The 23,651-nt window shown below is 40.6% G+C and overlaps 1 protein-coding gene across 2 annotated transcripts in view; it reads right to left on the bottom strand.

The window, feature by feature from the left end:
• znf335 (zinc finger protein 335) overlaps positions 1–23,651 on the bottom strand; it is a 69,840-nt gene that overhangs the window by 13,703 nt on the left and 32,486 nt on the right. For both annotated transcript variants that reach the window (XM_063041511.1, XM_063041510.1), the window contains exons 14-24: positions 22,174–22,334; positions 13,546–13,775; positions 10,556–10,637; positions 9,328–9,422; positions 8,233–8,507; positions 6,476–6,599; positions 5,648–5,842; positions 3,660–3,802; positions 2,402–2,514; positions 931–1,028; positions 710–784 (exon numbers count right to left, since the gene is read on the bottom strand). In XM_063041511.1, coding sequence (XP_062897581.1) covers positions 710–784; positions 931–1,028; positions 2,402–2,514; positions 3,660–3,802; positions 5,648–5,842; positions 6,476–6,599; positions 8,233–8,507; positions 9,328–9,422; positions 10,556–10,637; positions 13,546–13,775; positions 22,174–22,334 — 1,591 coding nt within the window. The remainder of the gene's footprint in view (positions 1–709; positions 785–930; positions 1,029–2,401; positions 2,515–3,659; positions 3,803–5,647; positions 5,843–6,475; positions 6,600–8,232; positions 8,508–9,327; positions 9,423–10,555; positions 10,638–13,545; positions 13,776–22,173; positions 22,335–23,651) is intronic.

Below are 23,651 nucleotides of genomic sequence, written 5' to 3'. Positions count from 1 at the left end.
GGAAGGAAGGGCTAGGATCATGGAGTAGGTTATAACGGTCAGCACATCATGGGCCAAAGGGCCTGTACTGTGCTCTATTGCTTTATGGACAGCAACTAGTATAATTACTAGGACATTAAATGGGACAAATTCTCACTTTGCTGACTCTCCCACACTCACATTCATGGAGCATCAGGTATATTTGTAAGTTTGTGTACGGGCCGGTATGGTGGCACAGCTTTACAAGGCCAGCAATCTCTGATAGGGGTTCAATTCCCACCACTGTCTGTAGGAGTTTGTATGTTCTCCCCATGACTGCATGGGTCTCCTTCGGGTGCTCCGGTTTCCTCCCACCTTTCAAAGACGTACTGTTAGAGTTATGGTTATAAGTTGTGGGCCATGTCGATGCCAGAAGCATTGCTGCCCTGGCATGATCCTCGCTGATTTGATGCAAATGATGCATTTCTCTGTTTCAATGTACACGTGACAAATAAAGCTAATCTTATTCTTCCTTAAATTCCATTGACATACAAGCATTAAATTCAGATTACATTCAACTTTTATTTGTAAAATTAAGAATCTTTTTACTACTTTATTACAATGTTGACAAATATTTAGAGACAATTTAAATATGACTTAACCCAAGAGTAAACAGATTAAAAATTAACAGTTCATTAGGTAGAAGTGGGTAAACTATTCAATAGGTACTAATTCAAAAACTCACAATTACCTGGTTATCTCCTGTCACTAAATGTTGAACGGTTTGTCCGTCAGACGTTATGTGTTGTATATACGTTGTCTCATCCTAAATTTGTGGTTGGCAGCAGGGGTTGGTAGAGGAGGAAAGAAGAAAACAATAACGAACGTTGTAGAGAAACCACAGAGCAGTTTGATATTGAGTTTACCTCAGCCCACTCACGCTAGTCTCAGGATTATAAACTCAGCACCTACCTGGTCAGAAATAGACTGCTCCTGGGCAACAATGATATGGTCCTGGGCCAAGGCCTGGAATCGATCTGATGAAATGACAGCATCATCTGTCTGCAGAGCTACACAGTGGATACGAACAATTTTCCTCAGTTAGCAGAGGACTCACTGAGCCAGCTAAGCCCTTTTAAACACTATCCAAGCTTCTAAAAATCAAAACTGAAAACCCAGAACAATATCTGGAAGAGAGCAGAGCAGGACGGCTCACAGTGAGAAGTCACAACATTACATTTAGATATGTGTATGAGGAAGCTGGTCTCAGCCATGTCTCTAGTAGATTGTACCGAATTTGATCTGCTCCCAAGATTAGAAACGTGATATAATGTTATCAAAAATTCAATATAGATCACTTGTATAAAGCACCAGAGGGTAATCCTTTTTGGCCATTGCATGAGTCATACAAAATAATCAGAGATGGTGTGAAAGGGAGGTTGAGTTTGATGAATGGCTATCTTATAGACTAGAAGCCACCTTGTCCTTATGTATTTATAAAAGGTAAAGAAGAAACAGTGCACAACAAAATGAAAGAGAAATGATTGCTTTAGACAGACATACATCAGTTACACCAGCACAGTGGGTACCTGCTTGATTCAGTAAACTATGTACAGATCAGAGGTTTTTCAGCATTTAGCTCCTTCTGCTAACTGCCTGTTGCAGACAGTAGTTTGTCACTAATTAGTTTATCATCTTGGGAAGACATTAACATTTGCACCATGGAATAGAAAACCGAGTCTGGACATATACCCTACAGTACTTTTCCTTTGTTTATCGTGGAACCCCAAACTGGAGCAGCAGGCACAAGGGTGGGGCAACCAGGTGGGTGCAGATGTGGTTATGATACTCTTGAGCTTGGCCACCATGTGCCCAATGATCAACCAGCAGATGATCAATGATAATGCAGGATGACAGTACATTCACATTTTACTGTCCTCAGAATCCAATTTCCCTCATCTCATGTACAAGATTCTAGTGATTTAAAAGTGTCCTCCCCTTTCTGCCTTTCACACACAATCTGACCACATCCTTTAACCACTTCCCTCATTCCTTCTGCACAAGCAACACCATGGCATCAGAACCGTTCCAGCCAGAGTAACGGAATGATGATAAGCATGTCAATGCATTAAATTGGTAGGTTCATTATTAGTAAGGGCAGGAGAATTGGGTTAAGAGAGAGAAAGAAAGAGGGAGAGATAGTAAATCAGCCATGATGGAATGGTAGAGCAGACAAATGGCCTTCCTCTGCTCCATGCCTTATGGTCAATCTACCAACACAGATTCTAGCTCACGCTCAACAGTAGCTTAAAAGTAAGCAACCAGTCATGAGCACTGTGTTCAGAGCCTTAAATCACCACCTTTTCTGTGACTTATTATCCAAGTGAAAACTCTTTCAGTAGTTTAGGTTCTTAAGAAGACTCCCCAGTGGCTTGCTACTCACCGATAGCTTCATCGTCACTATTAAGAATGACATGTTGCTGCCGAGGCTTCTTCTGAGAGTCCGAGCTGTGCAGTCGCTCCATGTGAAACTTCAGGTGGCCATTTCGGTTAAACCTTCAATTTTTGTTGTTGCGAAATACAAAGAAATTACAAGATAGAAATCATTAAATTGAACACAAATTTTGAGGGGAATTATACACAAGATCTCTGAACAGACCATCAGCGCCACCTTGCTATTCCTCCTTTGCACTGTTTTTTGTTACTTTAGTAATTTTTATGTCTTACACAGTATTGCAGCCACAAAACAAATTTCATGATATATGTAAGTGATAATAAACCTGTGATACAGATGATATTCAGTAGAATTATATTGGTATTATAGAACATTAACAACTGGCAACATGAATATTGATGCAATCTCTGATCAACTGATTTCTCAACACAGACATCCCTGAGCATTAGTGAACAGGGCAAAGCAAGATATGCCACGTCACCCCACCACTTGTGCCAGATTTCTCAGGATAAGAGAGTAGAAATCTTAGCTGACAGTGAAGCAATACTAGAAGGGGTAAACTATAAAGTCTTCGATGTAGGCTTTGATACTAAATTAAAATGTGAAAGCAAGGGGATAAAAATCATTAATTTTGGAAACAAAAATATTTATTAAGTATATCATACTAATTTAAGGCTGCATTTATCAAGTTCAGAAAAAAAAAGACAAGGAGAGAATGGGACAAATCTTCCAAGTCATCCAAGGGGCTATGTTTAAGTCCACACACAATTGGCCATAAAGCTTGAACTAGCTGGACCAAAACTGGAGAAAGTCCTAAAAATAGGCAATGTGCAATTCCAAGAAAGTTGCAGTGAGGGAATAGGGTAATGGGAAACACTGACAAGGCTATTTGAACAAACATTTCATAATTATATGGGATACACATAATGCCTATGATTATGTAATGGTAGAATTTTTGCCGTTAAAAGATAGCTTAAAGAGCAAGACAGTTGACGGGAAAAGGGGATGAGCTAGAAGTTCACATTCATGAAGCAGAGAAATACTGGACTTAACAGCTTTTTGGCAATAATTTTCTAATATTCTGTTGATTGATACCAATAAACAGAGCAAAATGTACATTATAGTAAAAGTCAGCTAACTGCCTAACCTCCTATGGAATTTAGACAAAGGCTTACATCCTCCACTGTGATTTTAAAGAAATAATTCTTTGCTTTGAAAGGTGCGAAGTACAAGATAAAAGTTTCACCTCTGTCCACAAATATCGCAGGCAAAAGGCTTCTCATTTGTATGTGTGAGTAGATGTCGTCGAAGATCTTTCTTGTTCTTGGATGCAAAGCTACACTGGTTACATTTGTGAGGTCTTAAGTTGGAATGCTGCAACATATGATCCTGCAGGCAAGAAGGGTTCCTCTTTTACTGGGGGAATACATTCACAATACAGTCAGTACAAACGCACACACATCAATCCATATCGAGGGGGCAGCAGTAAAAAGCGCAAGCAGCTTCAAGCTCCTAGATGTCATCAGCTCAAAGAATCTATGCTGGGCTCAACACATTGACAGAGTTACGAAGATATGCCAACAGCTATACTTCATTAGGAGCTTGAGATATGGCACATCACCAGACACTTGCACAGTTCTATAAATGCAGTGACGAGCATCCTGGGTGGTTCCATCAGCACTTGGTATGTAGGCTCCAATACACAGGTTTGAGAAAAGGTGCATTGAGCTGTAGACTCAACCAGCACCATCATGGACACAAGCTTCCTCAACATCAAGCACATCCTCAAAAACTCGTGCCTCAATCAAGCTGCATCCAGCATTAAGGACTCTCACTATTCAGGATATGCCCTCTTCTCATTGCTAACATCTGGAAGGAGGTACATGAGCCTGAAGATGCACACTCAACATTTTAGGAACAGCTTTTCTCAATTTCTGAATGGTCCATGAACACATTAACACTACCTCATGATCTTGCTCTCCTTTTGAACCATTTATTATTAAAATATTTCATATTTTAACTTCAAAACAACAAATTATATGTCAGTGATAATAAATCTGATTCTTGCTCAGTTCACACTGTTATAACATCATATGCAAACCTTGGGCAAGTGTTTAAAGTGAATGAGCCGCTAATAGGCTGAAACCACAAAAGGTGCATTTGCCACATTTGATCTTCATATCTCTCTACATTGGAGCATCCAAGGGTAGTGCCACCTGTGATCGGGTCAATCTATTTAAAGGTCAGAATCAGATTTAATATCACTGCATATGTTGTGAAATTTGTTGTTTTGCAACAGCAGTACAGCGCAATACATAAACACTACAGACACATATTAAATAAGTAGCCCAAAAAGAGAGAAAAAGTTAGGTACTATTTATGGGTTGGTTCATTGTCCATTCAGAACTCTGATGAAGGTAAAGCTGTCTCTAATACATTGAGTGTGTGTCTTCAGGCTCTTGGATCTCCTCCCTGATGGTAGCAATGAGAAAAGGGCATGTCCTGGGTGCTGGGGGTCCTTAGTAATGGACACCACCTTTTTGAGGCATCACCTTTCGAAGATGAAGGTCTGCAAGCCTTCAGCGATGGGCACATTAGAACCATGATTCATTGTCACACAGATTTGTAATTTTAAAGGGACTAAGCAAGGTGCCAAAATCATTTACTAATAGTCAGAGTCAATTCATTTGAATAATGTGGATTAGATTCAAAAGGCTAGTTGTACTCTTCAGAACAGATTGAGATGATATTTGTTAAAAGGTGATCAAAATCCCTAATGTCAAAATGAGAACACCTTTCCAACAGTGGAAAGATTGAGAAGCAGAGGGTAGAGATTTAATTATCTAAAGAACCATGAGAAATTGTTTTCACACAAGTTGGTAAAATGCAGAACGAATGGTCTGCATGGATGATGAACAGAGATGCAGATATGGTTTTCATGAAAGGATTAGAAAAAGTACTCGAAATGCAGAAAAAAAAACTGCAGAATTTTTGGGGAGTGTCAGGAAACGAGATCAACAAGATTGTTCTTAGAAAGTGCAAGCTAGCAGCTTTTGTTGTTTTAAGTCAATGATTCTGTTTAATTCTGAATTAACAAAACTGAGATGTATATGAGCTAAAATGTAAAATAAGGTAAAATGCCAATTGTCCCAGTTTACAGACTACTGATGAAAGCCTAAGTGCCTAGATAATAAAAATAACCCGAACAGGACAGGAATTTAAAAATAACCTTACACGAACTTCTGGCCATGTGCTGGCTGCAAAGTTACAATCAAGACATTTGAAGCCATGTTCGCCTGCGTGTGCTCTCTTGTGGCTCTCCATCTCCGCTCGGCCATGAAATGATGCTGTGCATATTTTACAGGAGAACTTCTTCATTGATGACTGCAGGTTTGAATCAACTTGTGGAGATGTGATGTTACCTGCAAACTGGGAAATTAAGGAAGAAAACTAGAACATTTAAACTTGGTATCCCCTCAGACAGGTCTGAAATCACCGGTCAGTGCAAGGAATGGAACCAGATGTGACACAGGCACTGTGGTTGCGATTCACTGAAGTAACGCTACGAAGTGTAGCAGGTCTTCACCTTTTCGAAAAAGTGATGCTTCTCCTATCCCATGACAATGATTTTTTCCAAGTATTATTTGCTTTTAAAAGAAATTACAAATATTCTCCCTCAAACACTACTCATGCTATTAGGCCGTTTGTTAAAATTATGTGCTCGGGGTATGAATAGTACAGGGAAAGCATTTGTCGGCAGTTTGGATGGAACAGCTCCAATATCTGCGCATTCTGTTGAGATTTTTGTTAAGAAGCTTGCTTGGATACTCTCAAGAATGTCGGTGGCTAGATGAAGGAGGATAGCAGATTTCCTTCAGACATTAACGAACAATTTTAGATAGTTACAATACATTGACAGTTGCAAGGCCCTTTCTGGTTGATAACTCCAAATTCAGGTTTGTAAAACTCACTCCTGTGTCCATTCATCCAGTAATGTGACCAATGCACTGTCATATCCTGGAGAGCACAGAAAAACAGAGAACAGACTTCTGAACCACATACCTCAATCTGCTGAAACTGGTTGCCCTGCAGGTTTGTCGTCATGATAAAGCGACCCTGGTGTTGTTTTAACTCATCACCACTGACTAACACAGTGTGAGCCACATCTCCATTGCCAGTAGAGCCACTGAGGAGGAAGTACAAAATTAATTATAGCAGCTAAATTGGATTCACAAAGGAAACATACCACAGAAATATTGCATCACCATTAAATTCACAGTTGATATTTTGTAATTTCAACAACACCCTCCTAGTTTTAAAGTGAATCATGTTCAGCATAAATCATGAAAATTAAGAAATGCACTACTTTACAAAATAGAAATCCATCATAGCATCCTCAGTAGGAATTTTACTTGTATAGTATAAAATGGGAATCAAGTTATTCATTGCCACCTGAAAAAGATCTTGAAGCAACCAGCCCTAATCACTACAGTATGATTACTTTAATCACTGTGCATTAAAATGGACTTGTTCAAATTACATTCTTTCTTATAAAGAATGCACTTAGCATCGTATAAGCTGCATTCACAAGATAAACTATGTGAAAGTGATGCTGAAGTAAAATTTTCTCTGCACCTATGCACACAAGTACTTATGAATAAAATAATAAACCCATCTTTGAGATAACAGGGACACTGCAAGATGTTATTTTTCAATTGACTCAAAAAGATTTCATTAGATGAAATAAAAAACACAATATGCTGTACTCAGTGGCCTGGAAACATTTAATTTTAAATGAAACATTGATTGTTTCTGTAACAGAAAGTTGTCTTCTTCGGTTGTCCATTGAAATCTGATGACGACAGCCACTCCTTTAACGGTAAGACCTTTGATGACTATACAGTACATTATACTAAATATAAATAAACAGTAATGATTGAAATCTGCTATATACTCAGTGATCACTTTATTAGATACACATGCTCATTAATGCAAATATCTAATTAGCCAATCATGTGGCAAAACTCTGTGCATAAAAACATGCAGACATGGTCAAATGGTTCAGTTGTTGATCGGACCAAACATCAGAAAGGGGAAGAAAAGTCAAAAAAAGATGACTGGAATGATTTTTGCTGCCAGACAGGGTGGTTTGAGTAACTCAGAAACATCTGATCATCGGGGATTTCACGCACAAGAATGTCTAGAATTTACAGAGAATGTGTAAAAAAAAGAATAAAATAAAATAAATTTTGAGTGAACGGCAGTTTGTGGGCAAAACCACTTTGTTAATAGAGAGGGCAGAGGAGAACAGCCTGACTAGTTCAAGATGACAGGAAGGTGACAATAGCTCAAAAAAAAAGTCACATATTACAGAGTGCTGTGCAGAAGACCACACCGGGTATATTACTAAGATCCCTTGGAATTTAACCCAGGCCTCATGGAAGTCTAACCACAAACAGGAGAAGATCTGCAGATGCTGGAAATCCAAACACACAAAATGCTGGAGGAATGAGGATGGATCTCCCGATGAAGGGTCTCAACCCGAAACATCAACCATTTACTCTTTTCCATAGATGCTGTCTGGCCTGTTGATTTCCTCCAGCATTTTGAGAGTGTTGTTCATGAAGTCTAAATCTGTTGTGCTGAATACATTTTTGCAAAAGTATTCAAAGCAAAAAGTATATTTTCTCTCTGTATTAGAAGGAAGGTAAAACAATATTGTTGATTATACAATTTTGTACGTGCAATTAGATCTACTTTGAAAGATAGAAAAAGCAATTAAATATGCAAGTGGGTTTTGACGTTCTGTTGATGTTCACCTGTACACTGTGGTGTGTTGCATCTCCTCACTTCCCGGTGTGACAATATTGTATTCTGTGCCATTGGTGTAAGGGCTAATGGTGACCTGTGGGATTCCAGAGCTGTCAATGGTTGTAGCTTCATACATCTCCTGGACCACAGTCTCACCGTGTTCACCCACATGAAGTGCAACGATTTTGTGTTGGGGTGACATGGTCAACTGCTCCTCCTCTTGGTCTTGAGATTCTTGTGAGGGCTGGTCTTGGACTGCATTGTCTGATTTGAATACTGCTACCTGAGTGAAGCACATGAACATAACCAAAGGTTACGTGAATATCCTCAGCACTGCTTGGCAACAACAGAGTGACATAATAATTGAACACACTCTGGGAAAAACATTTCATATCGATTATTAATGATGCTTCTCCCACCAGTTTCATGCTGGGGGCACACTGGAGCTCTGCAGATGGTGTCACAGTACTCCTCTCACCCTTATGGAAATATTTTAAGCGAAAGGTTGAATTACTATGAAAAATCTCAGCATTTTACAAAAAAGAATGCTGAAATTGGACCATTTCAGAGATAGTCTATCTTCCAGTATTATTGTATTATTTAAACACTAATAGGAGTCAGCACTTATCATCCCCATGAGTAATGACTCAATTTAAAAAATCTAAAAAGGCATGTTATTTTTGCAGAATACATCTCAGGATGCTCTGAACACATCATCAGTGATGTAACGCGGGTGCATTGGGTCTTTCAACATCAGGCACCCAAACACAGGCGACCCAGCCGTAGTTGATTGCGCCATGACTTGTGTTCAAACAACGTGTGCTGCAGATCCCCTTGGACTTGCTCTCTTCATTCACTTGAAGTTAACTTAAAATTTTAAAAAAACAGGCAATGAAAGTCCAAGCCTATGCAAAGATGACTGATGTCTCAGGACGTGTGAAAATTTTCAATAAGCAATGCTCAAAGAAATATTTTTTTTAAAAAGCTGCAAAAACTAAGCAGGTCAGGCAACATTTCTGGATGTAATGGTTGACTGGTCTTTAGATCAAACAATTTTAAAATGACACACAATACATTGAAACAACAATCTCAGAGTTCTGTACCTGTAGTGAATTTGTAACAAGCTCTCTTGGTGTACTCATGTTCAGCAAGAGGTCCAAGGCATTTTGTGCTGCAATCTCCGATGATTCACTTGTACCTGACAAATGAAAGATCGCATCCAAATTCATCTACTACACAGTTATCAATGAAGGGACAAAGACTGGACAGTTACCAGATAAATTGCAAGTAGGAACCTACACACTACAAAGACACTGAATCTGCATGTAGATTCTAAAGGGAAAGGTTTTGGAAGTTAAATAAATCTCAACAACCAGTGAGGGGGGAAAAACAGGAATTGAGCAGTCAACACTCATTGACTGAGTCTTATCCATTCACATACAAAATGTGCGTGCTTTAAAGAACGTGTCTGATCTGTTGTCGATTTTGCATTTTCCATTTAAATGAGCCCAACAGAATTGCAGTCAATCTTATTGTAATATAGTTGCTGACATTACTTGGTTGTAGGTCGATTAAAGAGCAGAGTTTAAATTACCCTTTTCCACTCCCAGCATCTTTACTCCATCCCTTTCATAATCTCATCTTCAATTCCTCCAAGAACTCCTTGCACACTGGCCATACTTCTCATTGAAACCTATCCATTCCAAAGGCCTAGACAGAGCGGATGTGGAGAAGCCATTTCCTATAGCAGGCGAGTCTCGGACCAGGGGGCACAGATTCAGAATAGAGGAACATCCATTTGGCACAGATGAGGAGGAATTTCTGCAGCCAGAGGGTGGTGAATCTGTGGAATTAACTGCCAAGGATGGCTGTGGAGGCCAAGTCACTTAGTATATTTAAAGCAGAGGTTGATAGGTTCATGGTTAGTCAGGCTGTCAAAGGTTACGTGGAAAAGGCAGGAGAGTGGGAATGAAAGGGATAAGAAATCAGCCATGATGGAATGGTGGAGGAGAAATGATGGGCTGAGTGGTTCATTCTGTTCCTATGTGTTTAGGTTTGCACTCCAGTAAATTCCGGTTCCACCTACTGGGATACACTCACAAAGCATATACATTCCCGAAATGCACTGTGAAACCCATTTTTTTTTTTAGCTTCATTCCAGTGTTGGATTACTCTGCTACAAGATGTCTTAGCAAATGTTTACACATTAACAGCACTATGCCAATTGAAATTGTTGCTCTACACATGGCTCACATCAAAAAAGGTTTTCAGTGTCAACATCTGCTTTTTACATCTTCAAAAGTAAAACAGGATTCTGTCAGACTTATTTACCTTGTTCATAAATGATAGTAGCCGTTCCCAAGGAATCCTGATTGACTATTGATGCTGGAACAGTGTGGTACGTCAGGGGCATCTGTCAATATAAATGTACAGAATTATAGAGAAGATATATAGTTTAGGGATGAAAAGATTACTTAAATTTGTGTCAATAAACCTAAGTAGAAGCAAGAGTCATTTGGCCCCCAGTGCCTGCTCGACTGTTCTTGAAGAGCAGCAGATGATTACAGGAATTGTTCATCAATTGAAGTATTATGAAGATAATTCACAGCAGAAAATCTTACTTGGAAGTTTACTTGGTAATCTTCTGTAGAATGTCCCTGTGAAAGAGGCACTGGGAGCTTTGAAACCAAAATACTTGCACTAGAGGAAAGGCAGTTCTCTGAAGACTTTACTGAACAGAATCCTACAACACATGAACCAGACCCAAACAATTTCCAAAAGAATACAGAGAAAAGCACAGATAACCCACTATCTGAATTGAACGTCCTCCTTGGAAATACTCCTCTGCTAAAATGTCACGTTTTATTTAACTGTGATGGTAGGGCACAGGAACACAAATTTACCATTTTGTTTATTGAGAGATTCCTATGACAACTGGGCCAATTGTTGGAACTAACGTTACAAGTAATGGGGTGGGACAGGAAAAGAACCTCAGAGCCTTTTTACAGTGGAATCTGGTTAATTGGGTCACATCGGGACCAGTTCATTTAGATCCATTTAAGTGGCTGCTTCAATTAACCGAAGTTTCATGGAGAGAGTTAAAGGAGTATAAAAAATAAAGACAAACTACTGTTTAACTGACTAGGAAATTAGGCACTTAATTGAAATACGGAACAAATCAGAACACTAATAATACCTCTACAGTAACAAAATGGTGTATTATTAGTTCCTAATAGTTATTGACAGAGGAATTCATCCGGTGTATGCTGCAGTCTTCTTTAGATTGACTAAATGAACAAAACCTGTGCGGACACCTAGTGCAGATACAGTAATGGACTACCTTCATACAGTGTTTTCATAGTTGCATCCACTGAATCTTAATTTTCATTGTAACATTCAATATGATTGTCGATACCCCCAAATTTCCTGCAATTTAAAAACTGAAAAAGGATCTCGTGTTTTTCTGGCATATATGACAAATAAACTCTTCTCGGGCTTCCAGCCCGGTACAGGTATCAATTTTAACTGTTGTTTCCATGACAAACTCTGTCATTTTCATTACAGATGATGCCTGGGCATGTCTAGTCCAGTGGTATTTATACTCCCATTGTCCATCCCTCCAGAAATCCAATCAGGTTTCCGTTATCCTACCTTGTTTACAATCAAATTTCAGTTCTTACTTAGAGTGAGACCTTCATCTTTGTTAAAATTATCTTCCTCTAGTTTTATTTCAACTGCTTCCTTCACCAGGCGGTCCCAAAAGCCATTGGCGTGGCACGATAGTTCTTGCCAAAGTCAATTCAATGACCATTGCAAATGCAATGCTCTGCTACTGCCGATTTCTCCGGAATGGCCCTTATTGCTAGCTATTGCTTGTTTCTACATGGGGGACTCTGAGGCGGGAGCTCTGAGTTCATTGTCCTTACATCCCAAATGCTTCTTCAGATAACATGAATGACAACTTTGTGGCATGGCTTCATGGACTCCAGGCACTCCAACAGTTCCATGATCATCTGAACAGCATACATCTAAACACTCAATTTCCGATAGAGATGGAGAAGAATGGCTGCCTCCCATTCCTGGACATTCTAATATGACGGAAACTGGACGGTAGCCTCAGACATGGTGTCTATTGGAAACCCAATCACATGGACTTATACCTCAACAATAACAGCAACCATCACGCCTCCCAACATAGAGCAGTTTTTTCTACTTTGATTAACTGTGCAAAAACTATATCAGACCTGGACAGTCTCCACAAGGAAATAGACGATTACGCACGATGTTCCCACAGGATGGCTGCAAGGTGAAAGAAATAAATTGGGCCAATAGAAAAACCAGGAAACTAACAACAAGGTGGAACACATCGCCACCGCCTGCCTTCCCTACATTTCCATGGTTTCTGAAAGGATCACCAGGATCCTGGAGAAATACTGGATTAATACCATCCACAAACCCATAAAGAAGGTCGAGTCACAGCTGGGATTCAGGACGACTGGCATTTACAGGATTCCTTGAATGCAAAGTAGCATACATCAGCCAGATGGGACGCACAGTGGAAACACACATCAAGGAGCACAGGAGGTATATCCATTTGGGTTATCCGGAGAAATCAGCGGATGCAGAACACTACATTTGCAACAGCCACAGGATTGACTTCGAAAGTACAAAACTACCGTGCCACGCCAGTGGCTTTTGGGACCACCTGAAGGATGCCACTGAAATAAAACTAGAGGAAAAGAATTTAAAAACTGTTTAAAAACTATTGAAAAACCATTCGTTCTAAGTACGGTGTACTGTCTAATGTTAGAAACTAATCGGCAACAGTTTATTTTGATTAACTGTGCGAAAACTATTTCAGACCTGGAGAGACTGAAATGTCCCAATTAAGCACATAGTGTCCCATATAAACAAAGGGAATCTCATCTATTTTCTCGATCAGTTTTTGTTCTTTAAGAGTGTCCCAAATAAGCACCTGTCCCGATTAACTGATAGCCAATTAACCAAAATCAATTGTATAATTTTTTTTTTCATTTTTTTAAGGGATTGTGATGATCTAGGATGAGAAACTGGTGTGGAGATTTACCTCCCAGTTTTAATTTGCTACATTTCTTGAATAGTGTATCAGGCAAAATTGTGAAGTACAGAACAGTTAATTCAAAGTTTTCTATAAATTTTCTAGCCAATTATAATGTGAAACAAAAGAATAATATGGAAGTGGAAACCTAACACCATTCACATGGGTACAGCAGTCACTACTCAGACAGGCATGTATAGAAACGTGTGAACAATTCAACTGACGTCTGGAGAAGTGCACTTACAATGGTGTCCCGGATGCTCTCCTGTGTAGACTGCATCTGCTCGTGCTGTTGCTTCAGCTCTTCAATTTGCTGCAGAGTGAAGAATGGCCGGCGCCTGCGTGGAGGCTCTTCAGGATGGATCTTCGACCAGTCTTCATAGTATTCTGGGTGCCGACACTGAACGTGAAGTCGCAGGTTCTTCTTGTGTTTCGTATTGAAATGGCATAGGTCACAAGAAAACGGCTTCTCACCTAGCAAAACACAGTTAAAATGTATTCCCCACCAGAACTGCTTTTGTAGCATTCCAACAAATAACCAAAATAGTCCGCTGTTCGCTTTGCTTATAAACAGAAACTTAACTCTTACTAAACTGCAAACTCTAATTTATCACATCCTGATTTTATTTATGAAATAAATAATTTCAGATACCCTGGTTTGAAACATTGATGCAGAATTTATTTGCAGTTTTACATTGTTTGGCCAAAATATATAATTGATTCTATTTACAGAAAATCTCTAAGTAAACATTTTTGCATTCAATATTTCAGTAATATTGTAAATATGTTTCATTAAGCATTCTTTGTTGCTTACACAAATCATTACAAGTTGTATGTAAAAGTATGTGAATGGTATATGTCATTACACCACCATATCATGTGTGCATCTCGTAAAAGTAAAAATGAACTTTTGTATGTACATAATTCGACTACTATACACTGACATCCACAGCATAGTAAATTTTAAATTGTCCCATTCAGGTCTAAAGATTTAAACTGCTGTGGAAGGTTTCTTACTCTTGTGTGATAATGTCTTTCCTACGGGGGTGGGTGGAAAAAGAGTCATTCTGCTTGGCTGGTGAGACCTGTGACTGTAAAACAATCACAGCAGTCATTGTGGGAGCTGACCCTGGAACTACAGGAAGTGGTTCTGACAGCTTTGGACACTTTTCTTCTGGACGTTGTGGCATCCTCAACAGTGCATAGCAAGCTGCTCAATCTGCTAACCTATCCCAGGCCACCAGACAAGACTTCCAGCCAATGCTTTCATTTTCATCCCACCTAAATCATAGGAATAATAGCTCCTCCAACACTTCAGCTTTTAGCTTGGATGGTGCAACTCCCAATCCCCACATGACACAATCTCCATAAAGGGCATGTGCATCCTGGCACTGGTAAAAAAAAAATAAAAATGGGGACTTGGAATATCTGCTGCACGTTCCAGCCACACCGGATTTCCACGTAGACCTGAAACAGTGTAGGGTGTTTTTGGGGTTTTCTTCAATTGCATTAGGGGGAATGTCAAGAGGAGCGCCCTCGTGTAAATTTCAGTTATTTCCTTTCTCAAGGGCAAACAGGATGATTCATCAATATTTCTATGATTACTCTTGAATTCAATCTTGTAATGGTGTCCTCCAAGTAACAAAGCCCATCTTTGCATTTGTGTTACTGCTGTTAGTGGAACATCCTTCAGTGGACTGAAAATGGACACCAGTGGTTGATAATCAATAATAAAGGATAAACTCTCTCCCATACAAGTACATGTAGACATGACTACAACTATACCATAAGGCAAGGCATTACGGGCCAGCTTCACTGGATGATGTGGATCATAATGTGTGAATATGGTATCTGACATCACCACTTCCGTTATCTATTGGAAAGCCACCTGACACTGCTTTGTCCATTGCCATTTCTTCCTGATCTGTGGAACACAGTAACCAGGCACGGCAGGAACCTGTTATAGTAATTGATATATCCTAAAAATGGACCACAACTGTGACACATCCTTTGGCCTTGGGACCTTCACCACTGCTTGAATTTTCTCAGCACACTTGTGTAATGCTTGTGCATCAATGGTGTAACCACAGTAAGTGATGCTTGGTTTAAAGAATTCATACTTGTTGTATCATGCTCTGAATCCATAATCTTCTAATCTTTTTAACACTGTCTAGAGATTTTGGAGATGCTCCTTGTCGTCCTTACTGGTAATAAAGATGCCATCCAGGTGACACAGTGCCTGGGCAGCCTTACAACACCTGGTCCAAAGCTTTCTACTAGTGTGTAGGTCATCACAGATCCTCAACAGACCCATTCCTCTTGGCAACTGGGACTACTGATGTTGCCTATAGGCTCCACTCAGCCTTGGAAAGAATTTCTCAGCCTCCATGCAAGCAATCTGGTTCACTGGCTACTTTATCACAGATGATAATAATGAACTGGATGGGCTTTGTAAAACTTGGGTGTAGCATATTCATTTAACACTGTTATACCCTTGATGTGTTTGAGTTTTCAAGTACCATCCTTCAACACTGCTGTGGCATCATCAAGTACCTTTCTTAATTCGCTTTCAGCTAACTCTGTTGCAGGGGATGTGACATGAAAATGGTGGATGGATCTTCAATCAAGTTGTAGTTGTCTCAGTCAATCATGGCCCCACAATGCTGGCCCTCTTGTTTTTAACCACATACAAGCACAATGTGGTTGGTTGGTTGGTTGTTGTACTTCGCTGTCACGAGTGTTATTCCCACAGGACTTATCTTTTTGCTAGTACAAATTCCTAGTTGGATATCTGAAGGTTTCAGTCCAGTATCTTTGAAATGCTGTTCAAACTCATTTTGTGGAATGACTGAAACAGCCTAGCCAGTGTCCAATTCCACTTTAAGTAATTTTCAGTTCACTTCAGGTGGAAACCGTACTGCTCGTCTCTCATTAGTTTTCACATTATAAATCTCAAGGCTACCCAGGCCTGTGACACTCTCATCATTATCAGATTTTTCCATCAACAGTTTACCGATTAGTGCTCTTTTTGAAACTGCATTTTGACTTTTTAAATCTTCCCTGTGCAGTCCATTTTTGTCTGCCTGACATGCTCTTTGTATGTGCCCTACTTTGTATTTTCTGAAAGTTTTGCCTTTAACACTGCATTGGTCTGGTGTATGTGAGCCCCTGCCACAGTGGTAACACAATTTGCTCAGCCAGGCAGGTTTCTGTTTAGATAGTGCAATTTTGTTCATGCTCATTTTCATTCCTGCCTGCAACTCAATTGTGTCTCTGGCTGCAGTTTCCATTGATACAGCAATTTCAACTGCTCTTTTAATTAAGTTGTGCTTCAGTTAGGAGCTGTTTTTGAATGCTTTCTTGTAAGATTCCACATACTAAACAATCTCTCAGTGCATCATTAAGCCCATTACTGAACTGAATGCTCAGACAATCTCTTCAATTCCACCACAAAAGCTGAATGGACTCCTCTTCCTTTTGATTTTGCTTACGAATCCTAAAGGGTTTTAAAAAAAATTGCAAGTGGGAAAACGAGTGGCAAAGCCAGAAAGGAATGTAGGTTCATAGAAACAGAGGCATGACTGGGCAAGAAGGGGGTAGGTAACATGAAATTATCTATTTCAGTATGAGATGTAAAAAGTTGCAAGGTCTTGTATACAAATCTCAAAATTATTGTATAGGTGTAGCAAGTAATGAGAAAGATAAATGGCACATTAACTTTTATTGCCATATTGAATTGAATTAGCAAGGTTGCTGTAATTTACAGCACAATCATACTTGGGAGTGCTGTACAGTTTTGGTCACCTTTTAGGAGGTACATGCTTGCTTTCGAAGGAGCACAAGTGTGATTAATTCATGGGAAATGGGGTCTGTCTCAGAGGTCAAGTCTACGTTCTCTGGTGTATTGAATAACGAAATATGATCTTACTGAAATAATTCTTTCAGGGTTCAACAGGATGGTGCCGAAAGATTATGGGGAGCTAAAAATGAGAGGTCAAACTCCAGTGATCAGCTTTTTGTGAATATGTGTTGAACGAAAATGTCTTCATTCAGAGAACATGCAGCATTGTTTCTCTATCTCTGTGTGGTGAAAGCTTTTGGGCAATGGGGAAATCAAGAAATACAAGGATTGGGTAGGAAAATGTGTTTGCAGAATTTCAGCCATGATTTTATTAAATTGTGGAGCAAACCTCATGTGCCATAGAGACCATTTCTGTCTTAATATTCAAAAGTAATTACTTAACAGCTGTCCTGATGAGAGGCAGTTGTTTCAGATGAATAGCCTAGAAATTGCTTTGCAGTTACAAAGCAACACAACATGGCATGCAATATAGAACATTATTTTGCATGTTTGCATCTCCACTTGACCCTTTGCCCGCGGGCTAAAACTCCACTAATAAGATATACTAGAGTGCGATGGCCAAAATACTTCACTATGATTGACTTTGAATCTCCCCAGTTTGAAAAGACAATCAAATTTTATTACACATGGTTTTGAGGGCAACAGATATTTTAAAAGGTCAGCATGCAATCTTAATTCTCTCTCCTTAGTGAAATATTGGGTTCTGTTAAAGAAAGTTTTATTGGTCACATGTACATTTAAGTATACAGTGAAATGTGTCATTTTGTGTTAACGACCACAGTCTGAGGATTGTGCTGGAGCAGCCTGCAAAAGCTGCCAGGTTTCCAGCAGGAATGCAGCATGTACACTTAGGCTTAGTGAGCTGTGGGCATCTTTGGAATGTGGGAAGAAACCAAGTCACCACAGGAAACCCACACAGTCATGGGGAAACATATAAACTCCTTACAGACAGTGGTGGGAATAGAAACTCGACTGGTGATTGCCAGTGCGGTAATGCGATTCTGCTAACTGCAATACGATTGTGCCACCCTTGGCTATGGAGTTCAAGGTCATTCTCAGCCTTAGCCTCAGGATCATGCCCGGTTGCTGATTTCTGCAGCATCTAACCCTTCTGCTCAAAGTTGCATTGGAGAAGTTATCCAAACTCCATTATAAAGTAGATCCTTCATGTATTTTAGCCTACAAGATAGGTGATGCAGAGACAGCACTAGCCTCTATTGTAGGCTTCTTCAAAAAAAAAATTATGGACTGCATATCCAAAGCAACCTCCTGCCATTCTGCACAATCTCCATGGCCGTCTTTCACCAAGAATATTCACTTTATAAGCATTTTCAGTTTGCAGTCAGAGAACTCAGGAACAGGTCATCTATATGACATTTGCTCAGCCATTCCATCATGACTATTCTATTACCCCTCTCAACCCCAAAATCCTACCTTCTCCGCATAACCTCTGATGCCCTTACTAATCACAAATCTATCAACCTCCGCTTTAAATATACCCAATGACTTGGCCTCCACAGCTGTCTGTAGAAATGAATTCAATATATTCACCTTCCTCTGGCTAAAGAGATGACCTATTTTGAGTCTGTGTTACCTATGGTCCTCGACTCACATACTATAGGAAACTGTGCCAACTTTGGCCTATTTTATCATGTGCCTCTAAGTACCCCAAAACTTCATTCTTAATAATGAAATCTGGTTCTTATAGCCAGGGTTGTAATAGGGATAAGCTCCCATTATCTATTAAATGCTTCCAATGACGTGCACCTGAAGTAGCTTCTGACAACCGAGTTCAGCTTCTGATCTTTACGAGCTACTAAGCCCAATGGAACTGTTTCTACTGACAGGAGAAGGGGCAAAGTCAGGTTACCGGTGCCTTAAAACCAGTCGCTTTGGGCAGATGGGACTATCAGCTGTGGTTGGCAACTCATCTAGGAGAAGGAAAACTGATTTCAGACCTCTGCTGCCTTGCCTCTGAAACCACTCATGGGGAAGGCTTTGGGGGTAAATCCCTGAGGGAAAAATTCACAGCTGGAATCCCTAAGACAGTCCTACGTTGAGTTCAGCACTGACCGGCAACTCCTGAACACTGCTAGGGTCAAGCTATATCAATCTCTGCCGTTCCTTTGGATTCATCAGATGTGTGGGGAGGGAGCGCTTGCTACATGGGCAACAGCTTGCTCTCCATATCGTACTGCCCAGGCTTGTGTACCTAGATAGTTGGGATGCAACATCCATGGTTAACCCCGGCCGATGAAGGCCTCGAAGTAATGGAATCCAGCATCTTCCTGACCACTGAGATCAGGCTACCTTTCCTGTCTTTTGCCTCACTCCCTTTTTAAAAGAGTGGAGTAACATTTGCAAATACTAGCATTGTACTAATCCAATTTACTAGCACTTGGTTGCAACCTTTTATGCTTGGCAATTCATGAACTTGTCTAGGTAATCCTTAACTGGGCTCAGCATCTTTGCCTGCACTACCCCCTACAGACTAGTCTAACTAAAGCCCGTAGATCCCCAATATTCTCTAACACCCCATCCCTTAAATCAGTGGAACAGCCATTCATTAAATAGCAGCATTCCCTTACAAATGGAAGAATTTTACTTGTCTTGTGATATCTCCCTTTAAGAGCTGGCTGCAGAGACCCAACTTTCAAGGGTAAATGATGGCAGCTATGAGAACCTGGAACAGACGAATAGAATATGCCACTTCTAACTGATAGAGCTTGGTGTTAGAGGAAAACCCTCAATGCTCTCCTGTGAACTCTGCAGCTGAAGATGGATCTTTATCCAACTTTCACAAAGGATTTTAGGGTGACTCAGTGTTCTTTTGGAGACATTAAGATTGAAAAGCAATTTCTCAGTCAAAATGCTTCTCCTTCACCTGCTGAGTATTTCCTGCATTTTCATTTTGACCGTCAAAAGTTTACAACTTGTTAAAATTTCAATTACCCTCTTAATGCTAGAAGAAAAAAAAATGGCATTGCTCAAACCTATTGAAATGTCATACATCTTAAAGTAATATATTGTAGTCTTGTTTTTTGACAGTTTGAGAAGATAGCTAAATTCTCTTTATTTTCACCATGGATGTTCAGTCCCTATATACTTCCATCCCCCACCAGGAAGGTCTCAAAGCTCTCCGCATCTTTTTGAATTCCAGACCTAACCAGTTCCCCTCTATCACCACTCTGCTCTGTCTAGCCTCCCACTTCCTCCAAACTAAAGGTGTAGCCATGGGCACCTGTATGGGTCCCAGCTATGCCTGCCTTTCTGTTGGCTTTGTGGAACAATCCATGTTTCAAGCTTATACTGGTATCTGTCCCCGTCTTTTCCTTCGCTACATCGACAACTGCATTGGTGCTGCTTCCTGTACACATGCTGAGCTCGTTGACTTCATTAACTTTGCCTCCAACTTTCACCCTGCCCTCAAGTTTTCCTGGTCCATTTCTGACACCTCCCTCCCCTTTCTGGATCTTTCTGTCTCTGTCTCTGGAGACAGCTTATCTACTGATGTCTACTATAAGCCTACAGACTCTCACAGCTACCTGGACTATTCCTCTTCTCATCCTATCTCTTCCAAAAATGCCATCCCCTTCTCGCAATTCCTCCGTCTCTGCCGCATCTGCTCTCAGGATGAGGCTTTTCATTCCAGGACGAAGGAGATGTCCTCCTTTTTTAAAGGAAGGGGCTTCCCTTCCTCCACCATCAACTCTGCTCTCAAACGCACCTCTCCCATTTCACGTACATCTGCTCTCACCCCATCCTCCCGCCACCCCACTCGGAATAGGGTTCCCTTTGTCCTCACTTACCACCCCACCAGCCTCCGGGTCCAACATATAATTCTCCGTAACTTCCGCCACCTCCAACAGGATCCCACCACTAAGCACATCTTTCCCTCTACCCCCCCCCCCGCTTTCTGCAGGGATCACTCCCTACGTGACTCCCTTGTCCATTCGTCCCCCCCCATCCCTTCCCACCAATCTCCTTCCCGGCACTTATCCTTGTAAGCAGAACAAGTGCTACACATGCCCTTACACTTCCTCCCTCACCACCATTCAGGGCCCCAGACAGTCCTTCCAGGTGAGGCGACACTTCACCTGTGAGTCAGCTGGGGTGATATACTGCGTCCTGTGCTCCCAATGCGGCCTTCTGTATATTGACAAGACTCGACGCAGGCTGGGAGACAGTTTCGCTGAACACCTACACTCTGTCCGCCAGAGAAAGCAGGATCTCCCAGTGGCCACACATTTTAATTCCACGTCCCATTCCCATTCTGACATGTCTATCCACGGCCTCTTCTACTGTAAAGATGAAGCCACACTCAGGTTGGAGGAACAACACCTTATATTCCGTCTGGGTAGCCTCCAACCTGATGGCATGAACACTGACTTCTCTAACTTCCGTTAATGTCCCACCTCCCCTTCGTACCCCATCCGTTATTTATTTATTATTATATATAATTTTTTTTCTCTCTTTTTCTCCCTCTGTCCTTCTCACTATACTCCTTGCCCATCCTCTGGGAATCCCCCCTCCCCCTTTCTTTCCCCCCTAGGCCTCCTGTCCCATGATCCTCTCATATCCATTTTACCAATCAACTTTTCAGCTCTTAGCTTCATCCCTCCCCCTCCTGTCTTCTCCTATCATTTTGGATCTCCCCCTCTCCCTCCCACTTTCAAATCTCTTACTATCTCTTTAGTCCTGATGAAGGGTCTCGGCCCAAAACGTCGACTGTACCTCTTCCTAGAGATGCTGCCTGGCCTGCTGCGTTCACCAGCAATTTTTGTGTGTAGCTAAATTCTCAATTGTTCAAATACATTTAACAAAGAAAACTAAAATAAAGATTTGCCTTGCAATTTAAATTTTAAATAATCCTGAGATTTTGACATTGCTTTGTGAGGAAGAACAGAGGCAGACCAAAGAGAATTTTCATTTAGAACACCCTTCTGCTTCCTTTGGCAGAAGGAGGAAAAGTACTGAAATTACAATAAGAAATCCCATCTATAAATGCACCTGTATGTTTGATGGCAACGTGAGAAACCAGGAAGTCTTCTTTGATAGTGGAATACTTGCAGAAATCACATTTAAATGGTTTATCTGTTGTATGTGAAAGCTGATGATTGAGAAGAAGCTTCTTATTTTCACAGATGTAATCACAGAACTCACACTTAAATCTATAAAGCAGAACAAAGGTTAAATGTATTAAAATGAATGCTGCTCACGGTCACAGTTTACAAAAAAAAATTAGACTTTCTGTTCACCATTGGCAATATCAACATTAATTACCATCTTTATTGATCCTGAATGTCTTAATCAGCCACTTAATACTCAATACACATTGCTTTGGGACTACGGTCATATGAGGACCAGATCAGGTAGAGGATGGCAGGAACCTTCCCCAAAGAACATTGGGAATCAGATGGACTTTCATAGCAGTCTGGCAGTTTTAGGAGAACGATTTCCAATACTACCCTTTACCCTGTACTCACTGGAGTTTAGAAGAATGGGGGGCGGGGTGAAAGGGTGTGGAAATCTCATTGAAACCTACTGAATATTTAAAAGCCTAGAGTATATACTCAGATTCCTAGGACACATCATGCAGAAAGATGAACTAGAAAAACTCATACTGTTTGGAAAGATTGAGGGGAGTAAACCTAGAGAAAGACCTCAGCTTATGTTCATCAAAAGCATAGCCAGGTGGCTACACATCGAGGAAATGGAAGTCATCCAAAAAAACAAAGGATAAATCTGTATGGAAAACCATGGTCACCAACATCCGCATCGGATATGGTACCTAGAGACAGACAGACAGAGTATATGTGGGGAAGATGTTTCCAATAGTGGGGGGCATTTAGAACCAAAGGGCACAGTCTCAGAATAGAAGGATGCCTGTTAGAACAGAGATGAGGGTGGTGAATCTGTGGAATTCATTGCCACAAACTGCTGGAAGCCAAGTCATTGGGTACATTTAAAGTGGAGGTTGATAAGATTCTTGATTAGTAAGGGTATCAAAAGTTAGGAGAGAAGGTAAGAAAATGGAATTGAGGGGGATAATAAATGAGCCACGATCGATTGGCTGAATAGCCTTATTCTGCTCCTAGGTCTTATGGTCTTAAATGCAAGATTGACTTAATCAACCAGTTTTAAATTTCCAAGGTGTCCTGGCAGGGTTTGAACGCATTCTGTCAATGTCATTGGATAACAATTCAGCAATTTTACTATGACGTTATAGCTCAAGTAGCAGTGTCGGTTCTATTATTCCTTGACTGTTCACCTCAGCCTTCCAGTCTAACTATGCCCAACTTCTATGACCTACCACTAGGCTATCTGTACATCCAGTTATTATCTGGGGGAAAAAGGCAGTGAAGACCCCCCCCCCACCCACTACTAATTTTGACTAGATTATCAGAACTCTTGGTTAAAGTTCAGCAGCACATTTCCCTACCAACTATACAAACAATACCGAGAACTCACACAACACAAGATTCCCA

This window comes from Mobula hypostoma, chromosome 2, assembly GCF_963921235.1.
Source record: "Mobula hypostoma chromosome 2, sMobHyp1.1, whole genome shotgun sequence".
Classification (NCBI taxonomy): Eukaryota; Metazoa; Chordata; class Chondrichthyes; order Myliobatiformes; family Myliobatidae; genus Mobula; species Mobula hypostoma.
The sequence above is the reverse complement of the archived record's forward strand: the minus strand, read 5'-3'. Positions and strand labels throughout refer to the sequence as shown.